Here is a 22404-nt window from a genome sequence, read left to right on the forward strand (position 1 = left end):
TCTAGACTAAGATTTTCCTAAGTGTCTAGTGAGTTGGGTGCCTCAACTGTTAGGTGGTGAACTTGAGATATTTTAAGAGGGGTTAATTTTCAGACTGTGAGTACTCAACACTTTATGAAAGTCCAACCCCTTTAAGATATCTCAGGTGAATCACTCAAAAATCACTAGTCATTTTTAAAAATTGTCCCCTAAATCATTCTTATGACTTTTCTTGTGTAGAAGTTACTGACTCAAAGATGCCTTTCCACTGGGTTCCCAAAATAAACAAGGTTTCTTCTGATGGGGTCTCCTTATTGAACATTGCCCTTTGACTACCTCCTCTAGCCTTTCCTTTTAAATGTGGGCACATAGGCAACTGTATCATTGCAGGATACCCAGGGCAGTTTAAATCAGGTTAGGTATAATCAAGACGACCCAGAGCATCTGTCTCTCCAGAAGATTACAAAGAGTCCACCATTCCCCAAAGGCTTGGACTCATAGTGGTTAGAGTTCAAAGACCCTTCTGTCCCTAGGAAAGTGCCTAAAGTTCTCTTCAGTAAGAACAGAAATAAGTTACAAAAGAGGAAACAGAAGATTCTTTCCTTGGTATAAGAGGTTTACCTGTCCCATACAAACAGTAGTTGGAGAGCATAGTATGTTTAGCAGAGCTGGATTTACAAATCAATTTCATTTCACTTCCAGTGGTTTAATTTGACAAGCTTACATGAACCAGTAGAATGGAAAATTATTTCTGCACAGTCTCTGGTATTTATTAGGTAAATGATGTGTTTAAAAATCTATTTAAAATAGCCAGGCATGTCAACCTGGTTCTAACTAAGGTTTAGTGAAAGGCACAGCAATGTCAATCAATCATCCTGCCATTGGGATCATAGTACTCAGGAATAAAAAAGAGCTAGTAGATTATTGAGTCCCTTCCCCAGCACATGCAGAATATAACCTGGTGATTTTGGAGTGGGGGGCAGGTGCCAAACCAATATTTGCCTTTGGTTTAGTTACCCCTTCATTCTGGGCCAGATCCTGAAGTCCTTTTTCAAGCAAAACTCCCGTGAAGTTCAGTGGTTAGAGCACTATCCTGGGACTGAAGAGGCCTGGGTTCATTTCCCTGCTTCTAAAAACCTTGGGCAAGTCATTTTGCTTCCATTCCTCATCTGTAAAAGGGGAATAATAGCACTGCCTTACCTCACGGGGTGCTTTGAGGATAGATATGTGAAACACTGTGAGGTACTCGCTTGCCGGACAAATGGGGGTCATAGACGTGCCATAGACAGAAACGGACTCTAAAGCTTTGGCTAAGAATAAAAGGAAGACACAACCAGATCAGTTGCAACCAACCACAGGCTATTCATCCAGCAATAACATAGAATTCACTATACCTTTGTATTAAACATGATCTCCTTGAGATGGTTTTGAGTACAAGACAAGTATAAACTGAGGGCAGCACAATATTGTTCTCATATGGAGAGTCCTGAACTCCTCCACCTTCCCCATATCTTTCCTTGGGATTTCCCTATGAAAATTGTGATTCCTATTAGGAGTACATGTTTGACTTTTTTGTTTCGTCTCTCAGCACTGACACTGTGTAGTTTAAAAGGGCAGATGAGGGGGGGTCCCATATGTTCCTATTTTTGATTTAATTAATTTACTCCAAGCAGTAAGGTTAGTCATGTGTTTAATATTTAAGTGGTATTTGATTCCAACGGAGTGTCCTTTCTTATGGAAAATAAATCTTCACCACAACAGCCCATGAGGACTGAAAGACATTTAAGCCTTGTCTCTTATTACAAACAGAACCAGATTTGACATTGGTTGTCAAACACAGCTCCTCACCCCCCTTAACCATGGCGGAACACTATCATCCTGCTGATGTTGACTGGTTCAACCAAGGTCACCTGTTTGTAAGAAAGAGGCATCAGACTCTTGTTGGATCTACTGTCTATCATACTGTATTACAGTGGGTGTTTGGCTCCGCCCATGCCAGGGGAATATCCATTCTCACCATGGCAAAGAGGAAAGCCATGTTTGAAAACCAGTGGCTTTCAAAGTATAGATACAGATTAACTTTGGAAAAAGGGAGAAACATGTGCGTTGAATAGGATAATACCTTACATGCCATAGCTTATATAAGAGCCTACAGAGATCCAAACCCTTGCATCTACCTCCCTTTGAGAACTGGAACAATCTGTTTGTTAACCTAATTTTACAACTATTATGCATATTCATGTGAGTAGTCTCACTAAAGTCAAATGGACTACTTGAGTGAATAAGTGCTATTCAGTGGGCATAAGCTGAGCTGTTCCCTTAGATAGCACTTATGTTGACTATTAAAGCCTCAGACACAGTGGGCCCAAGTACTTGGGTGCACATATGAACAAATAAAAGGCCACAGTAGTGACTTAAAGAAAATATACAGAGTGCACTGGTCAACTCTCAAAGCAGGTGGATATTTGTCATAAATCAAAGCTGATTAGTTCTCGTGCTTCCATACAAGGAATGCCTTATAGCTGATACTCGCAACAGGACTGGTGGTTCTTTGTCCCCCACTGACTGTTCTCCAAAAAAGTTTTCTACAGTGGCCAGCTCGAGAACTCAGTCCTTCAGCTCAAGTAGTAAAGGCTCATGCTTTTAGGGCCTGATCTAAAGCGCTTTGAAGTCAATAGGAGGATTGCCATTGATTTCAATGGACTTTGGATCAGGCTTTAGTACTGCTGGTCAAGTTCAAACCCAACTGGTGGCCACAGTGGGATCAATTCTACGAGCCATTGTGCTTGCTGTATAGTATAATCTGTGACTCAGAAGCACGTAACTCATCGTGCCCAGTAAAGCTGTGCAAACCACCACTTTTTCAGTTTATGTACCAAAATGAAAAATCTAAAAGAAAAAAATGCTTTGGGTCAACATGAAACTCAAATGTTTTGAAATTTATGGTTAAGAAAAAAGGTTGACAAATTTCAGCTGACTCAAAAAGAAACAAGGTGGGTGAGGTAATATCTTTTATTGGACCAGCTTCTGGTGGTGAGAGAGACATGCTCTGCGTTGCTCAAAAGCTTGTCTTTCTCACCAACAGAAGCTGGTCCAATAAAAGATATTACCTCCCACACACTGACTCTCTAATATCGTGGGACCAACATGGCTCCACTGACATTCCAAAAAGAAACGTTTTGTTCAATTCTGAGTTTCAAATTTTTTATTAAAATTTAGGGAAATTAAAAAAAAAAGTCTTTCCAAAATGAGAAGTCAAAATATTTCATTTTGGAAATGCTGAAATGAACCCTTTAACACTTCTGATTTTTCTTACTTTTGCCAACCAGAACAGTTTGTCAAAATCAACACAAGCTTACAAATTGTTTCAGTTGTCCCAAATCTGAATTTTTTTGCAAAAATAATGGTATTAACACACAAAATGTCATCAGCTCTAGCATCTAACACCATTGCTGGGAATAGGAGATTTTTGAATAGTTTCCATATGTGAGGCATTGCCTTGTGGAATGATATTGAGGACCAACTTACATTCTGCAGCTTGCAACATTTGTGTCTCCCTGTCCTCACTGGGGATAAAGCACTGTAGATTGTACCCAATCCGCCAGATCTAAGCTCATAGGTGTGACAGCCACCTATTACAGACACTGTTCGTAAAATCCCTTTTATGTGTAAATGCAAGATGTTGTCCATGTACTGCATATGAAGACATTGCAAGCAGTGGTTTCTTGCAAGCCTTTGGCATATTGGTGGAAGCAAGTCTCATTCATACAGTCTACACTGGTGCCTGAAAACATCTCTGTCCTCTCTACATTGGTATTTAATTTCTTTCCAGAACTAGTTCAAGGGGAACCCACTGCTGACAACCTTTTTCAGCAACAGGTCCATTTCCTAGTGTAATCAGGGATCTACACGCAGATTCAAAAGCAGGAGTGAATCACCCGTAATGACCACAAGGTCAGATGTCATGATGTAAACAAAAAATGGGAAACTGGAGGGAAAATACAGTCCAAAATGAAGGGGTAAATGAAAATGTCACCAACAGCACACAAAATTGTGGCAAAAACATTCCAAATTAATAAGGAAATGAGAACTGCCTTCCTGGGCTCTCCATGTTGGGGGCAGGTGAGAAAGAGAAAACCTATACTTGGATCATAACTCCACCAGAAAAGAATCCCATATTTCCCTCGCAGAATTGTTCCCATTTCTAGAACTATGCCTTTCTACTTGGAGACATCTGATCACTGTAACTGATGCTTCCGGCTCTGGTCAACCTAATTCATAAAAACTGAGTATTTCTTTTGCTTGGAATAAAAACTCTATGGCTAAAATGAAGTGGAAAGAAGACAATTTGTTTACTTTAACTGATTGTAACCTGGCATAGTGAGAATAGCAACTTGTTTTGACCTCTGACTTAAGTAAATGTGGCATGGGATTCTTATGAGGATATTTACAACTCCAAGCTGTCGCTATGGCAGAGGAGAATATATATATATATAGTCCACTACAACAGTTTGAGGTAAATTATTTGACAGGAGATGGATGTGAAATGGTTGGTGTGCATATTTCCTGTGCATCATTTAGAAAACGCAACGATATTTAAAGCCATAACAGCCGTGCTTCCTTTCTGTGAGCTATGAATAAAAAACTTTTGGTTGCACTTATTATTGTTTCCATTGAAGAGGTTTTATTCTGGGTTTTGTGAAAGAGCAACTATTTTCAGTAGGGAAATTAGCATGTTTTCTGTAGTTATAGAAACAGAAAAAGCCTCGGATAGCTTATTGGATAAAGTGATGGCTTTGAAGTGACAATTCAGCTCATGCAGCTCAAGATAAAATGAACTCAGTGGCCTTCGCTCTGTCTCTTTTTCACAGTCGTCCACACTAACGCCACACATAACAAGGCATAATTTTACATAACTAGCAGTCTGTGCTCTGAGCCGGTATACAAGTCATACCTGATTGAATAACACCGTTTCAGAACTGCTGTCTAATCACATTTTTTCAGGCTGTATGAACAAAATAATGTTAATATAATTACATGACCATAATTATATAACTATTAATGATATTTTAGATAATATTGCTGCTTCTATGAGCTGTTGTGGTATTAAGAAGGTACGACAGAAAGATATTTGACACCATTTGAAACCCCACTTGTATTTTCGCATCTCTCTCGCAAGTAATTTAGGGACTTGATTTTTATGAGGTATGGCTCTGATGTCACTAGTGTTTTTGCCCATAATGGGTCTCTCTGGAGCAACACTCATCAACCCACAATAATAACATCTCAAATGTGTACCTTGGTTAATAGCTGGTCAGGTGGAAACCTCATGAATTTTATTTTAGCTGAGTGATCTTCCTGTGCTATTGTAGGAAACTGGTCTTCATTTAGCATGGGGAGATTACTCCAGCTTAATTTTTGCATAGGGCTAAGTAAACAGTTTGTTAAACTGTTGAGGGTCCAGCCCAGATTAAGGGGTTCACATACTCAGAATGGTGACATATATCTGTTGTTATGGGCTTTGAACATCCGACAACTCTGCCAGTTTAGAAACTTCCATGTACGCTGCAAAATTGCCAGCTTCTCGTTATTTAAGCTTGAGTGTCACAATGTTCAGTGGTTTTCTTAAAGTCCCAGCTCTGGGAGTCATGTAACTATATATGAGAATCTCAGCATTCATGGTTTTTAGAAAAGTAAATTTTTAGTTCTCCTGGTTGCAGAGAAAAGCTGGAAAACATGATGCCTAAAGGCTCAAAAATGAGAGGGTAAATAAAAGGAGTGCTAAATGTACTTGTCTGGCTTAAAAATCATAACATGGGAAAACAAACAATCATATTTTGGGGGAGCCTGACTCATGAATTTTCAGTGCTTGATACTGTGATCTGAAGAATTCCATGACACAGCACGTGGCCCAAAGCCCAATCAAGTAAATGTGTGGTTTGGATCATGCCCTTCTCTCTGGCCTGGTGTGCTCAGGAGCTTGATTGTTCCTTGATCTAACAAACTGAGCACTTTTCCCAAAGCTCCTCCACAATTTAAATCCCTGGGAGAGCAATGCTCTAACCAGAAAATAAATAAATGAAATAAAGCAACAAGCCTGCTCTCTCCACACATGCAAACATACAAGGCTTAGGATTGTATCTCGGCTGGGCTTCATTCTAAGTATAAAAATGGGCTTAGAAGACTTCCATTTAAAATTGTTTCCTGTCTCCTACCATTCCTAACCACAAATATTTTTAATTGTAAGCCATGAAAATAAATTTACACTTTAAATGCTTTTTGGTTCGACTTTGACTGTTTTTAATAAACAGTCTTATTTTGGCTTTTATGTATTCAGTTCCAGCTACTACGCTGTCTGTACCCTATCTTATTTCCCTCATGTAATCTACAGATCTTCCGTTATCATTGCTATGTTTTATGGTTTTGCATTACTTTATTGACTCATTGCACTGTAGTTTCTCTCCCTCCCCCCCCCTTGAAAATAGCCTTTTATGAGAAGCTTAAGTAAAAGCCTGGAATGTCCAAAGGAAAGTGCAGAAACATTACAACAGTTTGCAAATTTCTTCTGTCCAGAGAAAGTTACAAAATATTCATACAAAGAAATGTAGCCAGTGCCTGCAGGACAAAATCCAACTTCTGGTTATACATGGAATTTAAATTCCAGCTATAAACAAACTATTTTAAGTGTATGGAGTTTGGAAAAAAAGTCTATATAACGTATGCCAGCAGAGCAATGATGAATATATATTCTCTTGTTACTGGGAATAAATGTTCTACAGCATCATGACAGATGCTATTGATACCACATTTGAAATGTTAAATACATTTTAAACTTAAACAGGATGTCTACAGTCATAAGAACAAATAGAGTTGGTTAAAAAGACACTGTCACTATCAGCTCAGAAAATCACAACCTCCCTCCCAGTTCCCCTGCTGCTCCAGGGTGGGAATCAACTGCCCCGGGTCTCAACTCAGCTCAGCATATGTTCCCCAGTATACTGGCACAGCTATGCTAGTTGCATTTTGGAATGGCAGAGCCAAAACCCTCTCCAGTTTCACTTCAGTCCACCCATTCCTTCCCACCTACGAAGATCCTCCACCCTGCTCACATTGCTACCGGTAATGCAGGTACTGATGGGATGGAAAGGTGTAGCCCCAGTGCCAGCTGAGCCACAATTTGGCCCTAAACAAACTGGAAGACAGACAGACAGACATACGTTTTCACCTCCTTCTTTCAGTTACAATTATTTAGGTGTTACTAATAACTATTATTTAAATCAATGAGTCTACTTGAGGAGTATCGCACATGAGTATCACTATCTGGCCTGCTGGTAAGTATTGCATTTTCAGAGAAGTGTGTAATTTTTCAGGTTGATGGTATCCCTTTAAGAGGGCCTTCCAAAAACTCAATTTGGCAATGCTCTGAACATTTTTGATTTCTAAAAAGACAGCCTTTTAGTCTGACACAATGAAAAGAAAATGCTAGAGGGATCTATGCGGGAAAATGCTATAGCAAAATAATCTGATACTGGGTATTCACATTTTTCATCCATGAGTGCATGCATTCATGTAAGGTATGGCTATTTGTGTATGTTAAATTAGAATACAATACAGTACATTACACTTTTGGCGTTAAATCTGCCATTAAGTGTCTGCATCCTGAAAGATAAAACTCCGATAACATTTGGGCCAACCCCACATTTGAAGGTGTTTGGAGATGTTATTTTGGATTAACCTTTTATAGAAATGGGATCAGCTGTGAATTTTGGAGCTGAACTTTCCCAAAATCTGGAGATGTTATCGAGGCTGGTCCTTGGCTTTGATCTTTGGCAGATGCTCCACAGCAAGAGAGGCTTGAAGGAGACTCATTCCAACAGATCAGAATGTAGAACAAGTTTCTAGGCTTACTGCATTACTACACTTAGATAATGCAAAGGATTCAGAAGAACTCAAACATGAATGGAGAGTTGGGGTTTTCTTGCAGTGCTCACAAATTACTTTGGATTTGTTTGAAGAAATATTGATAGGAACAAGAAGATCAACCTGCCTGAAGTAAAACAAATAACCAAATAAAAACCTATTTGTGCCAAATACCTTCTAACAATTGTCCAAGCCTAATTTATCTCTTGTGAGACTATACCCCCAATAAATCTTCCAAGGTCAGTGAGATCTAGGGTGAAATGCCACAGAAATGCAAGTTACACTGGCTAGAAGTTTGCTGTGGGCAAAATTAACACACACACCCAGTTCTTCAAAGGGATTTAAAAACCACATCTCCCTCACTTGCATTATCTCCTTCCCCTTTAAGAAATGTTCTCGCCCCTTTAAGATGGCAACACTTACTAGTAACAAGCACCAGATTCTAGCAGAAAAAGTGGCAGCTATATGCAATTCAAATGAGAGTGAGAGGTGTTCTCCCACTTTGTCCATGTAAGATCCACATAAGAGAGAGCTATATGGAATAAAAATGAAAGCATGATGTTTATATATGTTCGACTTCCTTGAAACGTGCCTATCCAAATGTCCAACACTAAAGCCCCCCACTAAATCCCCACCTCTAAGCTTTCCTATCACTTTCCCTATCGACTCAACTCTTCCCCCAAATAACCTAACAACCTGGGAAAGTGGAAAAGCTCTCCAGTGTGACCTGCAAGTCTTGGTCTCTAGAAAAACAACAGGGGAAGCAAGAACCATGTTCAAGGACCCCTCACTGAAAGTGCCCAGCCTCCAGCCCCCTCCTATTTAAGCCAAAAGGCTGTTAGACTGAGCACCAGATGCATGATATAAGGAAAGAGGGGGTCATAGAAGTGTGCAGGAACCAAACAATTTAGAGCTTTGTAGGTTAAAACCAATGCTTTGAATTTCCCTGGTGAATGAATCGGAAGCCAGTGCATCTCATGAAACAAGTACAGCATGCTCCCTGGGAGAAGCACCACTGAAGTGACCAGTGTCATTTTGCACTACATGAAGTTTTCAAGTGGTTTCAGGGCGCAGCCCCATGCAGAACTCATTACAACAATCTAGCCTAGCCATGACAATGACAGGAATCACATTGGCAAAGTCCATATATAAGAGAAAAGGTTGCAAAGTTCTGGTCAAGTTAATATGGCCACTGCTGCTATCTGTGTAGATACTTATTTGGCCTCCAATACCTTAGTATCTGAGTGCATCACAATCATTCATTAATGCATCCTCTCAGCCCTCCCTGTGAGGAAGGGGAATAGTATCCCCATTTTACCAATGGCAGAGAGAAATTAAGTGATTTGTCCCAGTCACATTGGAAGTGTGTGGCAGGTCTGAGAACAAAACTCAGGTCTCCTGAATCCCAATCCAGTGCATTTACTCCAAGACCTTCCTTCCTTCCCTGAATCTTGTGGGGGCTGTGGAGAAAGCAAGTTTGGCAAAGGGCCCTCAGTCATCACAGGAGATCCTCCTTACCAGCGGGTAGAGCAAAGGTCAGACTCCTTGCTTTGGAAAGGCCTATTTCCAAACAAGGGTTGTGATTATCTTTAAAAGAGAGAATCACTACATTCCAGGGGGCTTCCTTTTGTTTTGTCAAACAGCTGGAGATAAACCTGCAGAGGACAAAGCCTGTCATTTTGGCCCACAGCTCTTGTGGCATTTCCTGATGCCTGGGTCTGGGAACTGGAGGGTGATGACTGTGAGTGACAGTCATGCAGAGGAGTTAGAACATGGAGTTACCCATCTGTTGAAGTAGTGGGGTAGAGAAACCTTCGGGATGGCCATTTGAACACAGAACTTTTTACCAGAGTTCCGGTATGTTAGATCAATGAGTTATAAGGTGCGCTTTGGTTTTGTCATCAAATAGCTCTGCTTAAAGATGTGCCTCCTTTCAATAAATTGATGAGACTATAGTATCGTGTATCGGTGTCAGTTCATTTCTCTCCCAGACCTATTCCTGGAAACCAAACCTTCCTAACTGATCAGAAGCTGGAATGAGGGCATGGCAACACTACAAAAAGCTGGGCAGGGAATGAATAATATTGTATCCAACCAAAACTACAGGGGAATTTAGGTAGGCATAATACCAACTTGCCCAACTTGGAATCAGTCCAAGACACCTGAGCCAACCACCTCCTTTTACAAGTAGAGCTTTGGGAATGTTCAGTGTCTTGATTTAATGCCACAGAGGGAATTTACTTAGGCAGTATATGCTAAATTGGGGGAATATGAACTGGATGATCTAATAGGTGCATAATTGTTGTGAGCATACTTGGAACCCAAGGGCTGCACCTACCTTTCACATCAGTATCATCCCTTCTTGTTGAAAGCCCAGGTACACACTCCTATTTTTAATTCTAACTTCTTTGATTTGGAGAAATGGCTCCTTATTGTTCACCACCAATAACAACAACCTACAGGTGATCAGCAACGTCCGTGCCTTACAGTTACACCTAGAAAGCAACCTCAGAACATCCTGGGTCCTTAGCCCATTCTCGGTGCCTCCCTCCGTGACTAGCGTCTATAGTTTACTGACCACAAGTGGGCAGAACCTCAGTTTTCAAAGGATGGGACCTCCAACAGACCAGCAGCCTCTAGCACTGTGCTAAGGTACTAATTCAGGCCAGAGTTAGATGAATGAGAGCCATAAACAAACATCACCCCCATCGATTCCTGCAGTACCCTACAATCCAAGACTGAGATGCTCAGAGTTCTAGTTGTTGGCACAAATAAAACATTACACTACATTTTATCAAAGTAATGTACTTCATGTGCACAACATATGATTTTAAACATGGAACACTTATTTCTAAACCAAATATAATCAAAAGCATCATACATTTGCCCTCACCCAGGCTCTGATCCTGCAAGCACTTAGGCATGTGCTTAACTTAATGCATGTGAATAGTTTCATTGAAGCCAATGGCATTGTGACACTGAAGTTTAGCATGTGCATAAGTGCTTGCCACGTCAGAACCACTGGGGCAAGTTTTGCCTATGGATATGCACACAAAGGTACTCATGGACTTCAAGGGGAGCATCGTGCACTTTAGAGAGCAGAATTCGCCTCTTAAAAAACGTTATATTTAAGCTTTAAAAAGGCATCCCTGGCCAGGAAACAAAAGCCACACACAGAGTATAAAGCAGAAAGACCTCTTCCCCATACTGGTTAATTCAAAACCAGCCAACTGGAATTATAGAAAAGTTTATTATTAGTAAACATCAACAGTGAGCTTGGCTCCCCTACAAAACACAAAGATAAAGACATTCCTGCCCTCCAAAGCTTGCATCGGAGAAGTGTATTATTTTCTATTATTTGTATGGCAATGACACGCACAATCCCCAGTTCGGATCAGAGCCCCATTGTTCCAGGGGCTGTATGAAGACATAGTAAAAGATATCCTCTGCCCCCCTTAAAGCTTGCAGTGAAAGAGAGTTTTAAAAAAATCTTAAAGACTCCTTTTGGATCAATTAACAGCCACTAAAGGCTATGTTTCCATGAAGCTGTAAGTGTCTTAAAATAGCAGTTTACTGGAGAACTAGGCTGGCTACGACAAATAAACTCTATAATAAAACAAGATCAAAAACACAAAACACAGCCCCGCTGCTACCCAAACTCTGAGCGCTAGGAGTCGCAAGAAAAGCAATGACCAGAGTAACCTGTCTGATTTCTTCCCCTTAACCAATAGACTTGTTGCTGCCTCTCATTAGCATAACCCTGGGTTATGTTGGCTCATGATGTAAATACTCCTGCCGTAATAATAGTCATTAATAAGGACGGCGGTTTGAGTCTTTTTTTCCAGGGCTGGAATGTAACTGCTGCGGAGAGGGATTGGCTTGTAAAACACATCCTATTATCAGCTGTGATCCAGCTTACAAATTCCCCAGTCCGCGCATCTGCCCAGATGGTCTTTTGGGGGGGGAGATAGGGAGGGAGAAGCGCTTCAGATCGAAGATCATTACAGAGAAGTATCGCTGCTGAGGAACCGATTCTCCGGGTCTGAACAATGGTTTAGCGCCTCCTTGTAAACACAGCCCCGCACACGCGAAAGGAGCCATGCCAGCAGGATTACAATCACTGCATTAAGTCTGCCAAAGGCCCTGGCTACCCCCAACATCTCTTCTTTTCTCTTTATACTCCCCCCGATCGGACCCACTGACGTGTCTGACGTGTGGATGGAGATTACGGGACAATTTGCTTTCTTTCTGTTCTGGTCTCTTGTGTCGCTGGAAAAATAAGCAGCTCCTAGCAGCGAAAGAAAGGGGCGGGGGGGGGGGGGAGGTGTGTGTGTGCACAGCCGGCTTGAGTCTCCAGGCTTTCTCAAGGCATTCGCTCACCAATAAAAGAAGGCTGCAATTGCAGATTCAAGCCACATGCGGTAGTGTGTAGCAATTAGTAGATAAACCGCTGACTAAAGTACTAAAACATGAAGTATTATTGAAGTCAAGGTCAAAAATGCTTCAGTTCTCTTGCAAAATAATAATAATAATAATAATAATAATAATAATAATAAAAGTGGGGAGAAAGAAAGGAGGGCGGGACACTTGCACTTTCCAAGGAAGGTCCAATTTCTGCACACTGTACTTTTTATGACCGTGTTGATTACAGATGAAGGTCCCCTAATTGTCTCACTGCTGGTTTTGCAACTAACTTAATCCGCCAGTTCCTTTATGAAACGGTTCACAGACACATTGAATAACATTCCCCCCCTTCCAACTATCGCTCCCCCCCGCCCCGCCTCCAAGAAACCAGCTAAAAAGATGACACAGGACTTTTTAAAAAATGTATATCTGTGTGTGTTATATATACACATATGGCAGGAAAAGCAGTACTAGAGACGTGTGGCTGCAGGTGACTCAATCTCAGACCAGGAAACACATTAGAAATGGCTGGGAATATAAACACCCAAAACTGCTTATTTCACTCCTCTTTTATATTCAGAAAAGCCTGGCTACAGGCTTTGATAGATAAATAAAGCAATTGCTTTCATGATTATAACTGTCCTGAATGGATTGTCTTCCTACACCATTCAATCTGCTATGAGTATTTACTTTACATTAGTAGAGAGACCCTGCACTGCAGGAGTTTGCTGCTTTTCCCCTGGGTGTCAGTGTCTGAAGCCTTACATCTGCTCTGTGATTGATGGAGCCTTGAATACACGTTATTACTCTTTCACAAGCAGAAATCAAACAGGCTATTAACTACATTACTTCAAAGAACAGTTTCAATACAATCTACTTATCTTAATTGAAACTTTCTTTGTATGGATATTTGCAGAGGAGATAATTTACAGGTGTGTAGCAAGCATCACATTAAGGGAAGGTAAAGTAGAGGTGGATTTATACCATGATTTTTAAGATACACATTTAAAAGCCATTCACGGAACTGGACGCAAAATTTTATTTGAGGTAGTTTCTTGGGGGTCGGCTATCATTATGCCTTGGGGTTGGGTCTCTGCAGCACGAATCTGGTTACAGGACTGCAGGTTTTCAGAACTATCCAAGGCATTGCACCGCAATTGTTAACATCAGAAAAACCTTATCACAGATTTTTTTTTCTCCCTGCAAGGATTACGCAGCATGCAGTACTATGGAGCTCCTACCTTTAACAGACAGTGATACAGTGTTTCCAATTAGATAAAGTACCTTATAGACACTTGGAGACCACAGCTTCAAACAAAACAGAAGTTGCTCAGCTGTTGTAAAAGGTTGTGCATGGGGGGGGGGGGGGGGGGTTAATATACAATAGAGGAATGCCCGGAGGCTTTCTATTGAGGTTTCCTGCATAAATGCTGCTGCATTGCTTATACAGGAAACTGACTCAGTCAATCTTAAATATGATCTTGTCAAAATACTGCAACCCAAGTTCTTTAAAACAAGCTTACTTCAACTACACTAGATGCTTACCAGAACAGTGCACTGCCTAATACACGTATCAGTCACCTCTAATATTAAAGCAATCTTTAAATGCCCTCTGGCCACCAATAGGCATACTATTTAAAGATGGATAAAGTAGGTTAATTTAATTAAATGTATACTATACTTACTGCATGATAAAAGAAAGCAACACTGAAGTGTCATTTAATTCAGTAACCCCATATTCTAATTCAGTAACCCCATATTCTACACTACATACTATAATGATCAGATGAAATTTCGAGAAAAGCTCATTAAAGAGTGATGCCCACAGATCACCTAACGTGGCTATGCTGAAGAATGGAAGAGAACAGTATAAATTGTTATATAGCCTCCTACATCTGGCAGAGTTGTAATATTACTTTAAATTATTAAAATAGTTTTCGACAGCTTTCAGTTCTTTGGCATGGGCTTTTATTTCTTATTGTAATTTGAGTATCTGCCATTTTCTTTCGTTTCTCGCTGTGTGTATAGAAACAAGCTAGATCTTGCTTTTATTACTTCACCATGTTTTTTTTAAATGAGGTTTAGATAATGTTAAATACTCTAATCTTACTGAAATGAGCGCCTGCATTAAGAAAATGTAAAAAAAAATCTATGCTCTAAGCCTCAAGTCACTGAGAATCCACATTTATCACCCCTAGTTCCCCCCCCCCAAACTATTAACTTCAACCATGTGAATATAATTTTCATTAGAGTAATCCTGTTTCAGCTAGACGCTGTGACTAGAGGTGAAATGTTGCGAAAGCGTTAAAAATAGCTTACTAGTAATTTCAACATCCTGTAATTTTATCACAGATCAGGTTTCAACTGTCATACTGTACAGACCTTATTTCCCATATATTACATGTTTACTTTTTAACATGCCAGACCTACTTTGGTAGGATCGGTGCCAATATAATAACATTAGAAGAGAGAAAGCGAGGGTGCACCATTTTACATCAACACTGCGAAAATGCATCTAAAGACTGCTGGTGAAAACATAGGGGCTGGATTGGTGCTGGGCTTTGCCATTTGATTTCATTGCTCACTGTGCCCTTTCCTTGTTCTGTCGCTCTTAAGTTTCTCAATGTTTGCATAATAACCCTGCATGCAAATCTCGTAATGCTTCAGGGCTCCAGGACAATAAATATACACATTTAAAGCCTTTATTGTCTCACGGTTCATGCCCCCGGTTTTAAACAGCTTAATTTCTAGTTGTATTTAACTAGTTTCCAAATGGATTTTTTCCCTCTCCTCCCCCTCCTCCCGGTTCCAAACTATTACTGAGGTAGCGCTCTAGCTCTCTCCTGTGTGTGTGTTAAAGTCAGTATTTCTGCAGCACTTGGTTATATAAACACATTATGATTTGAGATCGCCCTTGGCAGAGATCAGCATTGTAAACACGTACTAATGTATATACATCAAAATTAAAGTATGCACACGCAGATCTGGGAGCAGCCTGAATTCATATTCCGAGAAGACCCACTGCTCCCATTTATTGATTTAGCATGCATCGTTTATTGTTCCATTCCCTATATGCAGTAGCTGTCCGTTCAATATTATTTGCAAAATCCAGTGATTGTGTGTGTGTGTGTGTGTGTGTGTTCATTAGTCTCGTCTTTTTTTCCAAAGCGAACAACTGCATTAATATTTATATGTTTATATAATCGATAACCCACTTTCTTCCTTTCCCACAGAAAACAGGCATCAAGCAGCTAATGTAACAGATTAAGTTCCTTGAAAATATGACAGTGAGGGAACGTCATTTAACTATCAAACAAATCTACATGTCTAATAAAGGCAAATCTGCTAAAGAGAATTAGAAAGACGAGCTGCGCCCCAGAATCTCTGCAGGAAATGTTCTTTATATTAGACATATACAAGCAGGTCCTGTCAGATCCGCAGCTGAACAGGGCAGCTTTTCTGCCTATCAAAAATGAAACGGTGATGCTATCCATCATCATTGGGACTTTGCAGGAATTAACTCATGTCCCCACACAGGCTCCAGCTTTGCAATATTTTTTTTAGGTTTTAGATCTCAATTTTGCCTTGATCCATCCGCCCTTGTCCTATGCTTTGACTCAGCCCCCGTCCCATGTTGCCAATTTGATCAGGCAGCAATTGGGGGAAAAAACTCGTCGTTTCCACACCTCTGGGAAATTGGGGGCCAGGAGAAATATTGGGCTGCTTTTCTGGTCATTTTGGGTGAGCTGGGAAGGCGAGGTTCAGGTTTTATATTGAGGGTTCGGGCTGGCTGCTGGAGGAGAGAGCTTTACCCTGCCAGGACCTGATGCAATCCATTCAAGCCAACAAGTTTGGAGAGAATGTTGAGTTCAATCAATTCAGAACGTCGAGATGGAGCCCAACTCAGTCCAGGTATTCGTCTCTCCTCCGCTTCTCTGCTCCGACCCCCCCCCCCCAGCCCCAGCCCCCCACCCTCCGGCCCCCGCCCACAAACTTTCCACCAAACTTTCCCCCTCTGCACCCCCAAATGGCATTTCCCCCCTTTATAGATTCCTTCACTGATCATACATAGGCACGGATTATTATTATCACGGTGATGATGATTATTTTTCCCGTGGGGGGGGGGGGTTCTTTGCTGGGTACTGCCAGACTCCTTATTTTAGATGATGATATTCCCACCTTAAGCCTGTGTGTGTTTGTGATCTATATACGATTGCCTGTCTTATTTATTATGATGATTATATTTATTTTATTGACTTGATTTTTTTTTAATTCCCTGCAGTGGGTCGGCTCTCCGTGTGGTTTGCACGGTCCTTACATTTTCTACAAGGCTTTTCAGTTCCACCTTGAAGGCAAACCAAGAATTTTGTCCCTTGGCGACTTTTTCTTTGTAAGATGTAAGCCAGAGGATCCGATTTGCATAGCGGAGCTCCAGCTGTTGTGGGAAGAGAGGACTACCCGGCAACTTTTATCCAGCTCCAAACTTTATTTCCTCCCAGAAGATACTCCCCAGGGCAGAAATAGTGACCATGGCGAGGTGGTAAACATATCTCACTCTGTCTCTCTCTGTGTGTGCGTCTGTGTGTATCTGTGCGGATTTTTCCTCCCCCCGTAATGTTTATTAAAGGACAGGATTGAAATGTTCCCTTCTGCAGGCAACGTAAGACTCTTTTAAAGGGGTAGTGCCACAAACAGGGGCTTGAGCTGTTTGCCATTGTAAGAGTTTCGATGGCAGCTCTACCGGCGGGGAGGGGGGGATGCTCTTTAAAAAGCCACAATCAAATAACTTGGGGGGAGGGGGGATTTAAGGATTTTTTTTTAATGATTTTTTCCACTTCTTGCTGCTGCTGTGTGAACGTCACATGCTTTGGTGTTTTGTGTGTCCCCCCCCCCCCCCCGTTTTCAGTGTCTGGTTGAGGAGTGGGGGATTTGGTGGATTTAGATATTGTTAACATTTTTTTAGTATTTGATATGTTTAAGAGGGCGGAAATTACGAAATGGAGGCTGAGTGAGATCAAAAGCTATTGAGCTGGCAAAGACGTGTTGAATAAAGTGATAAATGACAGGTACTGGAATAATACATTCAAATAACTTGCAGAGATGCCTGGGCGTATTTCAAAGCAGTCATGTAACCAGCACAAACACGTTAAGCATTAACAACGATCTCTCTTTTCTGGTGCATTTCACTAGATGTGTTAGTTTAAAATTACTATGAAAAAAAGTGGACGTTTTCCAGAAAGACCGGTGGGTGGGTGGAAGGGAATGAGTTAAAGGCTAATGCTGAAGTCAAGCTGTTTCGTTTTACAGTCCCCCTGAGTTACTTCTAATAGGGAGAACCCATTGTCAATTTCATCCTGGAAAGTTTGATTAGAAGTACCCCATAACTGCAAAGCTAAGGTCTGGAGCCCAGATTGCGTTTACAGTGTATTCTTCTAGCTCTGTAATTTCATGTATGACCGCAATTTTGCTGGCTACTCTAGTCAGCTGACTGCACTGTTATTGAGGAACTATTTCAGTGTGGTGTACAAACGGCGCTATGTTTATGCGGAGAGATGGCCAGTTCAAAAGCGCTCAGAAATAGCCAGATGTGGCTGCAATAATATTTCAGCTGCCTAAAGTGCAAGCATGGGGGGAAATGACTGGAAGCCTTCCTTATCTCCGCAATAAGCCCCCATACAATCCGAGCTGCCAATTCCTTCAACAGTCCATAGGCTGATGGAGTTAATTGTAGTTTTTCTCAAGCTCCCCCCCTCCCCGAAGTATCGAGTTACCCATTCCTATTACATGCTACTTAATTACTGTAACCTTTCAAACATTCCCTTATAAATTGCTTCTTCTGAAATAAATATGTAGTTCAGCTGTCTTACTTTTTTTTTAAATTGCCCATCTTTTCTGATGTCAATAATTAAGACATTTTGGAGCATGGAGAGGGTATTGAAAAACATTAACAGGTTGACCTCTCTTCCACTGAAAGTGCCTCTGTCCCCTCCCCCTGTCCAACTTTCCTGTGCAGCTGTCTCTCTTCCCCTCCCCCTCACTACTACTTATTATTTGCTTTTCAAATTTATTACTTCAACATGGGCTGTGATCTGGAAAAGGGGAGGATTAAATATCCAGAAAAGACTACAAGTGTAATAGACATTCTGCTAAACCAGACAGGAAATCATTCTGAATTTTATTAGATATTTTGTGGTAACTTCTTTTGAAAATGTATTTGAAACATTTCTTTTAATCCTCATCTCAATTTACCACTTACCTATTTTAATTTCTGTGTTCGCAATTTAAATTGAGGACTCTCTTCTTAAGGATAAAAAAAGATGACAGTGAAGGATGGAGGTTCTAAAATTGCTGGTGGTGAATATTTAGAAGCCATACTCCTGTGTGTGTGTGAGTGTTTTAAATGAAAGAGTTTTGGATGAGAGGGGTGGGAAATGGGACACAAATCATTTTAATATGCTTTAATGATCAGCTCATGTTACTGTGGTATGAACATCAGAGAAAATTAATCCTACCATTACATGTAAGAATGTTCCTTCTATGCAGTAATTCTCAGCTGCATGTACATTCATAATATTATGCATGATTTGATTTTTTAAAAATGCAAACACTGATAGTAATTAGCTGTATGATTATACTTGTATATTTCATTAGGGCTTTAACTGATGTCATTCTGAATTATTCAACCATATGAAAACAATTTTCATTTGAGATAATGGCATGCCTTGGAATTATGCAAATGATTATTGAATTGTATAGAATAATTATGACAAATGTAAAGCAGGTAGAAAGTTTCCTAATGCAGGACTATTTTACACCCCAATGATGTCATTTCCCCTCTGGCCTAAGTTAGTCATTCATTAGCAGAGTAGCAGCCGCAGCAAGAAATAGCAACAGCTCACAGAGATACTTCTTTGGCAGAGAGCCTACAGAAACTAGCATTTAGAGCCAGGGCCTAGAGAGGGCAACATAACACTCCCATTAAGAAATGTACTTTGTTTTCACTTACTCCATTAACTTGTTTATATACATTGACATGATTTTTTATCATTGATTTTAAATAGTTTTGAATGATAAAACCTGTTCATAAATATGCAGCTAAAAGACAAAAGGCTGCATACTGATTGGCAATGTGTTACTTAAGGAAACATTTTACATATTGTATTAGTATGTAGCACAGTTATTTTAAGTCACTAAACCAGAGTAATAATTCTTTTATGTAAATGACAGCCACATCTAGTCCTAAAGCACAGGCAGAGCTGTGTTTAGAATAGAGATGTTTTGTAACCCTTTGTATGTCTTCTGTGTATGGAAATGCTATTCTTGAAATACAGGTAATTTATAACAATAGAGAAGACATCCTTCTTGGTTTAAGAAAATATATGGATTTAAACTCCCTATCTTGCATTCAGAAAACTGGTATAAAGTGAGGTTGCACTTTTATGTGTATTGTAAATCTGCTGTATCAAAGGTTTTCTGTGATGTCAGAGGTCAAGAGAGGCACTTGCTGTGAGTAAAATTGTTGATTTAGCAGAGCAACTGGTTTGATCGTAAACTGTTGATCAAGCCAGTCAGAGGTATAATTATTGTCAGGAGCAGACATCCTCACTAGTTTGAGGATTAGGAGTGCCAGCCTTTTCTAAATGTGGTGTCTGCAGTACTAATGAACGTAGAATCATAGAAGGTTAGGGTTGGAAGGGACCTCAGGAGGTCATCTAGTCTAACCCCCTGCTTGAAGCAGGATCAATCCCCAATTTTTTCCCCAGATCCCTAAATGGCCCCCTCAAGGATTGAACTCACAACCCTGGATTTAGCAGGCCAATGCTCAAACCACTGAGATATCCCTCCTCCCAACTGAGCTATCCCTCCCCCAATTTCTTACCCTTGTAATATTCAGTCAGCGGCTACTCATAGAGGAAATAGCGAAGTGTGTGTGTCATGGTTCTGTTACTCAGAAATTACTGATGGCATATTTTATCTGATTGCCAAATGTTTGAGCTAATCAGAGATGGGTGTATACAAAAGGCTTTTTACAAAAGGCCCGTTTATCCATCAGCCATATCTATATTTAACCATCTGTACTGGTAAAACTGGATTTTGCTAATACACAGGCTCTATTTTAAGCATGTTTGCAGTTCCCTTGATGCCAGTAGAACTACTCATCTGCTTATAGTTAAGCATGCTGGATGAGGCAGTAGAGCGCCATCATACAATCAAGCAAACAAAATTTAGCTGACTTCAAATTGAATTTTGAATGTGTAACAAATGCAGGATCAGTCTCTTCCTTAGCTGAAAGTGTCGGTACTAATGTCACAGAATTGACCTCTCTGGCTACACCCATGAAACCCGAGTTAGAGGCATGGAAATGAGAGCAGAACAGAGCCCTGTATGTCAGGCTTATGTTGATGTTCTCTCAGTGCGCTCTTGGTGTATGTCAGTGAGAGCAGTGGGATGGCTGACATTGCGTGAAAGTACCACACCGCTATTTTCTCTCTAATCACCTGGGCAGGACGGCTGAGGTTTGCCTTCTGGCATAGTATAAGGTGGTGGTGTCCTCCAGCTCTGTCCTCCAGCTCTGTAGGTGCCCCGAGATCCATGGGGAAAGCTTTCAGGTCCTGGGGCATTCACAACACTACTCTTTGAGACCCCATAGGGAATCAGGTTGCCAGGAGTTCCGGAAATGCCCCACAGCCAACTCCTCTAGGCCCCATCCCGCAAAGCACTTAAGTACATACAGTACTTAACTGAGCACAGGACTACTCCTTTTGAAGTCAGTTGGACTAATCACGTGATGATAGTTCAACATGTACTTAAGTGCTTTGCTGGATTGAGGCCTCAAGTACAGCTGAAAGTGTCAAGTGGGAGTTTGTATAAGGGCAGACTGGATCAATATAATTTGATGTGGCATGGGGCAGGGGAGGGAAGGTTCCTAACGGATTTGCAGGGAACTGATGCCATGAAAGCATCCTTGACTCTGCCTCCTCCAAACCCTTCCTGCCACCAAATCTACAGTCCTGGCTCAAGCTCTCCCAAGCTCAGTCTACACACACCCCAGCAGCATGTAGCTCCAAACGGGTGGCACTCACATGGGTCAGATGAAACTGGGGATGATGCCACATTGGCTTAACCACACCTCACAAACCCAACAGAATTGTAGTTAAAGGTTTCTGCCGATTTTCTGCTCATTTAACCCTCTCCAACACAAGTCGCAGCAGGGATAATTTGGCCCTATAACACGATTGACCTTTTTTGAGAAGATATTCGAGAGAAGAATGCTTGTTAACAACTTGCATTTTCATGTTTTTAAAGCTGTCAGCATAAATTAGCCTATTCTTTAAAAAATATGAAAAGCAGAGTTCATTAAAAGTAGGCATGGTATTTGATAGGAAGTGTACATGCTAAAAATATTAATTTTCTTAGTCTGAAATGTCACTCTTTTGAATACATTGTTGTTAATTTTACTTCTACTTTACTTTAAGTGAATTTATCTAAATCTAGTTTTAGTAGAGATCAAACATTGACTCAGTCTCTCTTACCAAATGATGATCTGATCTTCTACCTTTACTCATGCAAGTAACCCTTACTAACACAAGTAGTCTGCATGAGTAAGAGTTGCTCAGATGAGTAAGGGGAGCAAGGCCACCACCCCTGTTTTATTACACATCAGACAGAATTTTGTATTTTCAGACTATTTTTTTTAAATTTTACTCTGTTAAAAAAGGTGTAATTTATAATAACAAGACTGATTTTTTTCAGAAAGTTTTGGAAAGCAACAAGTTTCCAAATCTTAATGGGCAGCAGATTTAAAACAAACAAAGGAAGTATTTTTTCACATAATTTTTACAGTCAACCTGTGGAACTCCTTGCCAGAAGATGTTGTGGAGGCCAAGGCTATTAGAGGGTTCAAAAAAGAACCAGATAAGTTCATGGAGGATAGGTCCATCAATGGCTATTAGCCAGGATGGGCAGAGATGGTGTCCCTAGCCTCTGTTTGCCAGAAGGTGGGAATGGGTGACAGGGGATGGCTCACTTGATGATTACCTGTTCTGTTCATTCCCTCTGGGGGACTTGGCATTGGCCACTGTTGGAAGACAGGATACTGGG

General features: G+C 40.7%; 1 protein-coding gene across 2 annotated transcripts in view; it reads left to right on the forward strand.

The window, feature by feature from the left end:
* The first annotated feature begins 16067 nt into the window (after positions 1-16067).
* ARID5B (AT-rich interaction domain 5B) overlaps positions 16068-22404 on the forward strand; it is a 148059-nt gene continuing 141722 nt past the window's right edge. Inside the window, exons 1-2 of one of the 2 annotated variants that reach the window (XM_007054838.4) lie at positions 16068-16215; positions 16586-16840. In XM_007054838.4, coding sequence (XP_007054900.2) covers positions 16195-16215; positions 16586-16840 — 276 coding nt within the window. In that variant the 5' untranslated portion in view covers positions 16068-16194. Of the gene's footprint in view, positions 16216-16585; positions 16841-18446; positions 18689-22404 lie in introns of those variants that run through there. The other variant, XM_043550928.1, reaches the window with a different exon arrangement.

The sequence above is a fragment of the Chelonia mydas genome, chromosome 7, assembly GCF_015237465.2.
Source record: "Chelonia mydas isolate rCheMyd1 chromosome 7, rCheMyd1.pri.v2, whole genome shotgun sequence".
NCBI lineage: Eukaryota > Metazoa > Chordata > Testudines > Cheloniidae > Chelonia > Chelonia mydas.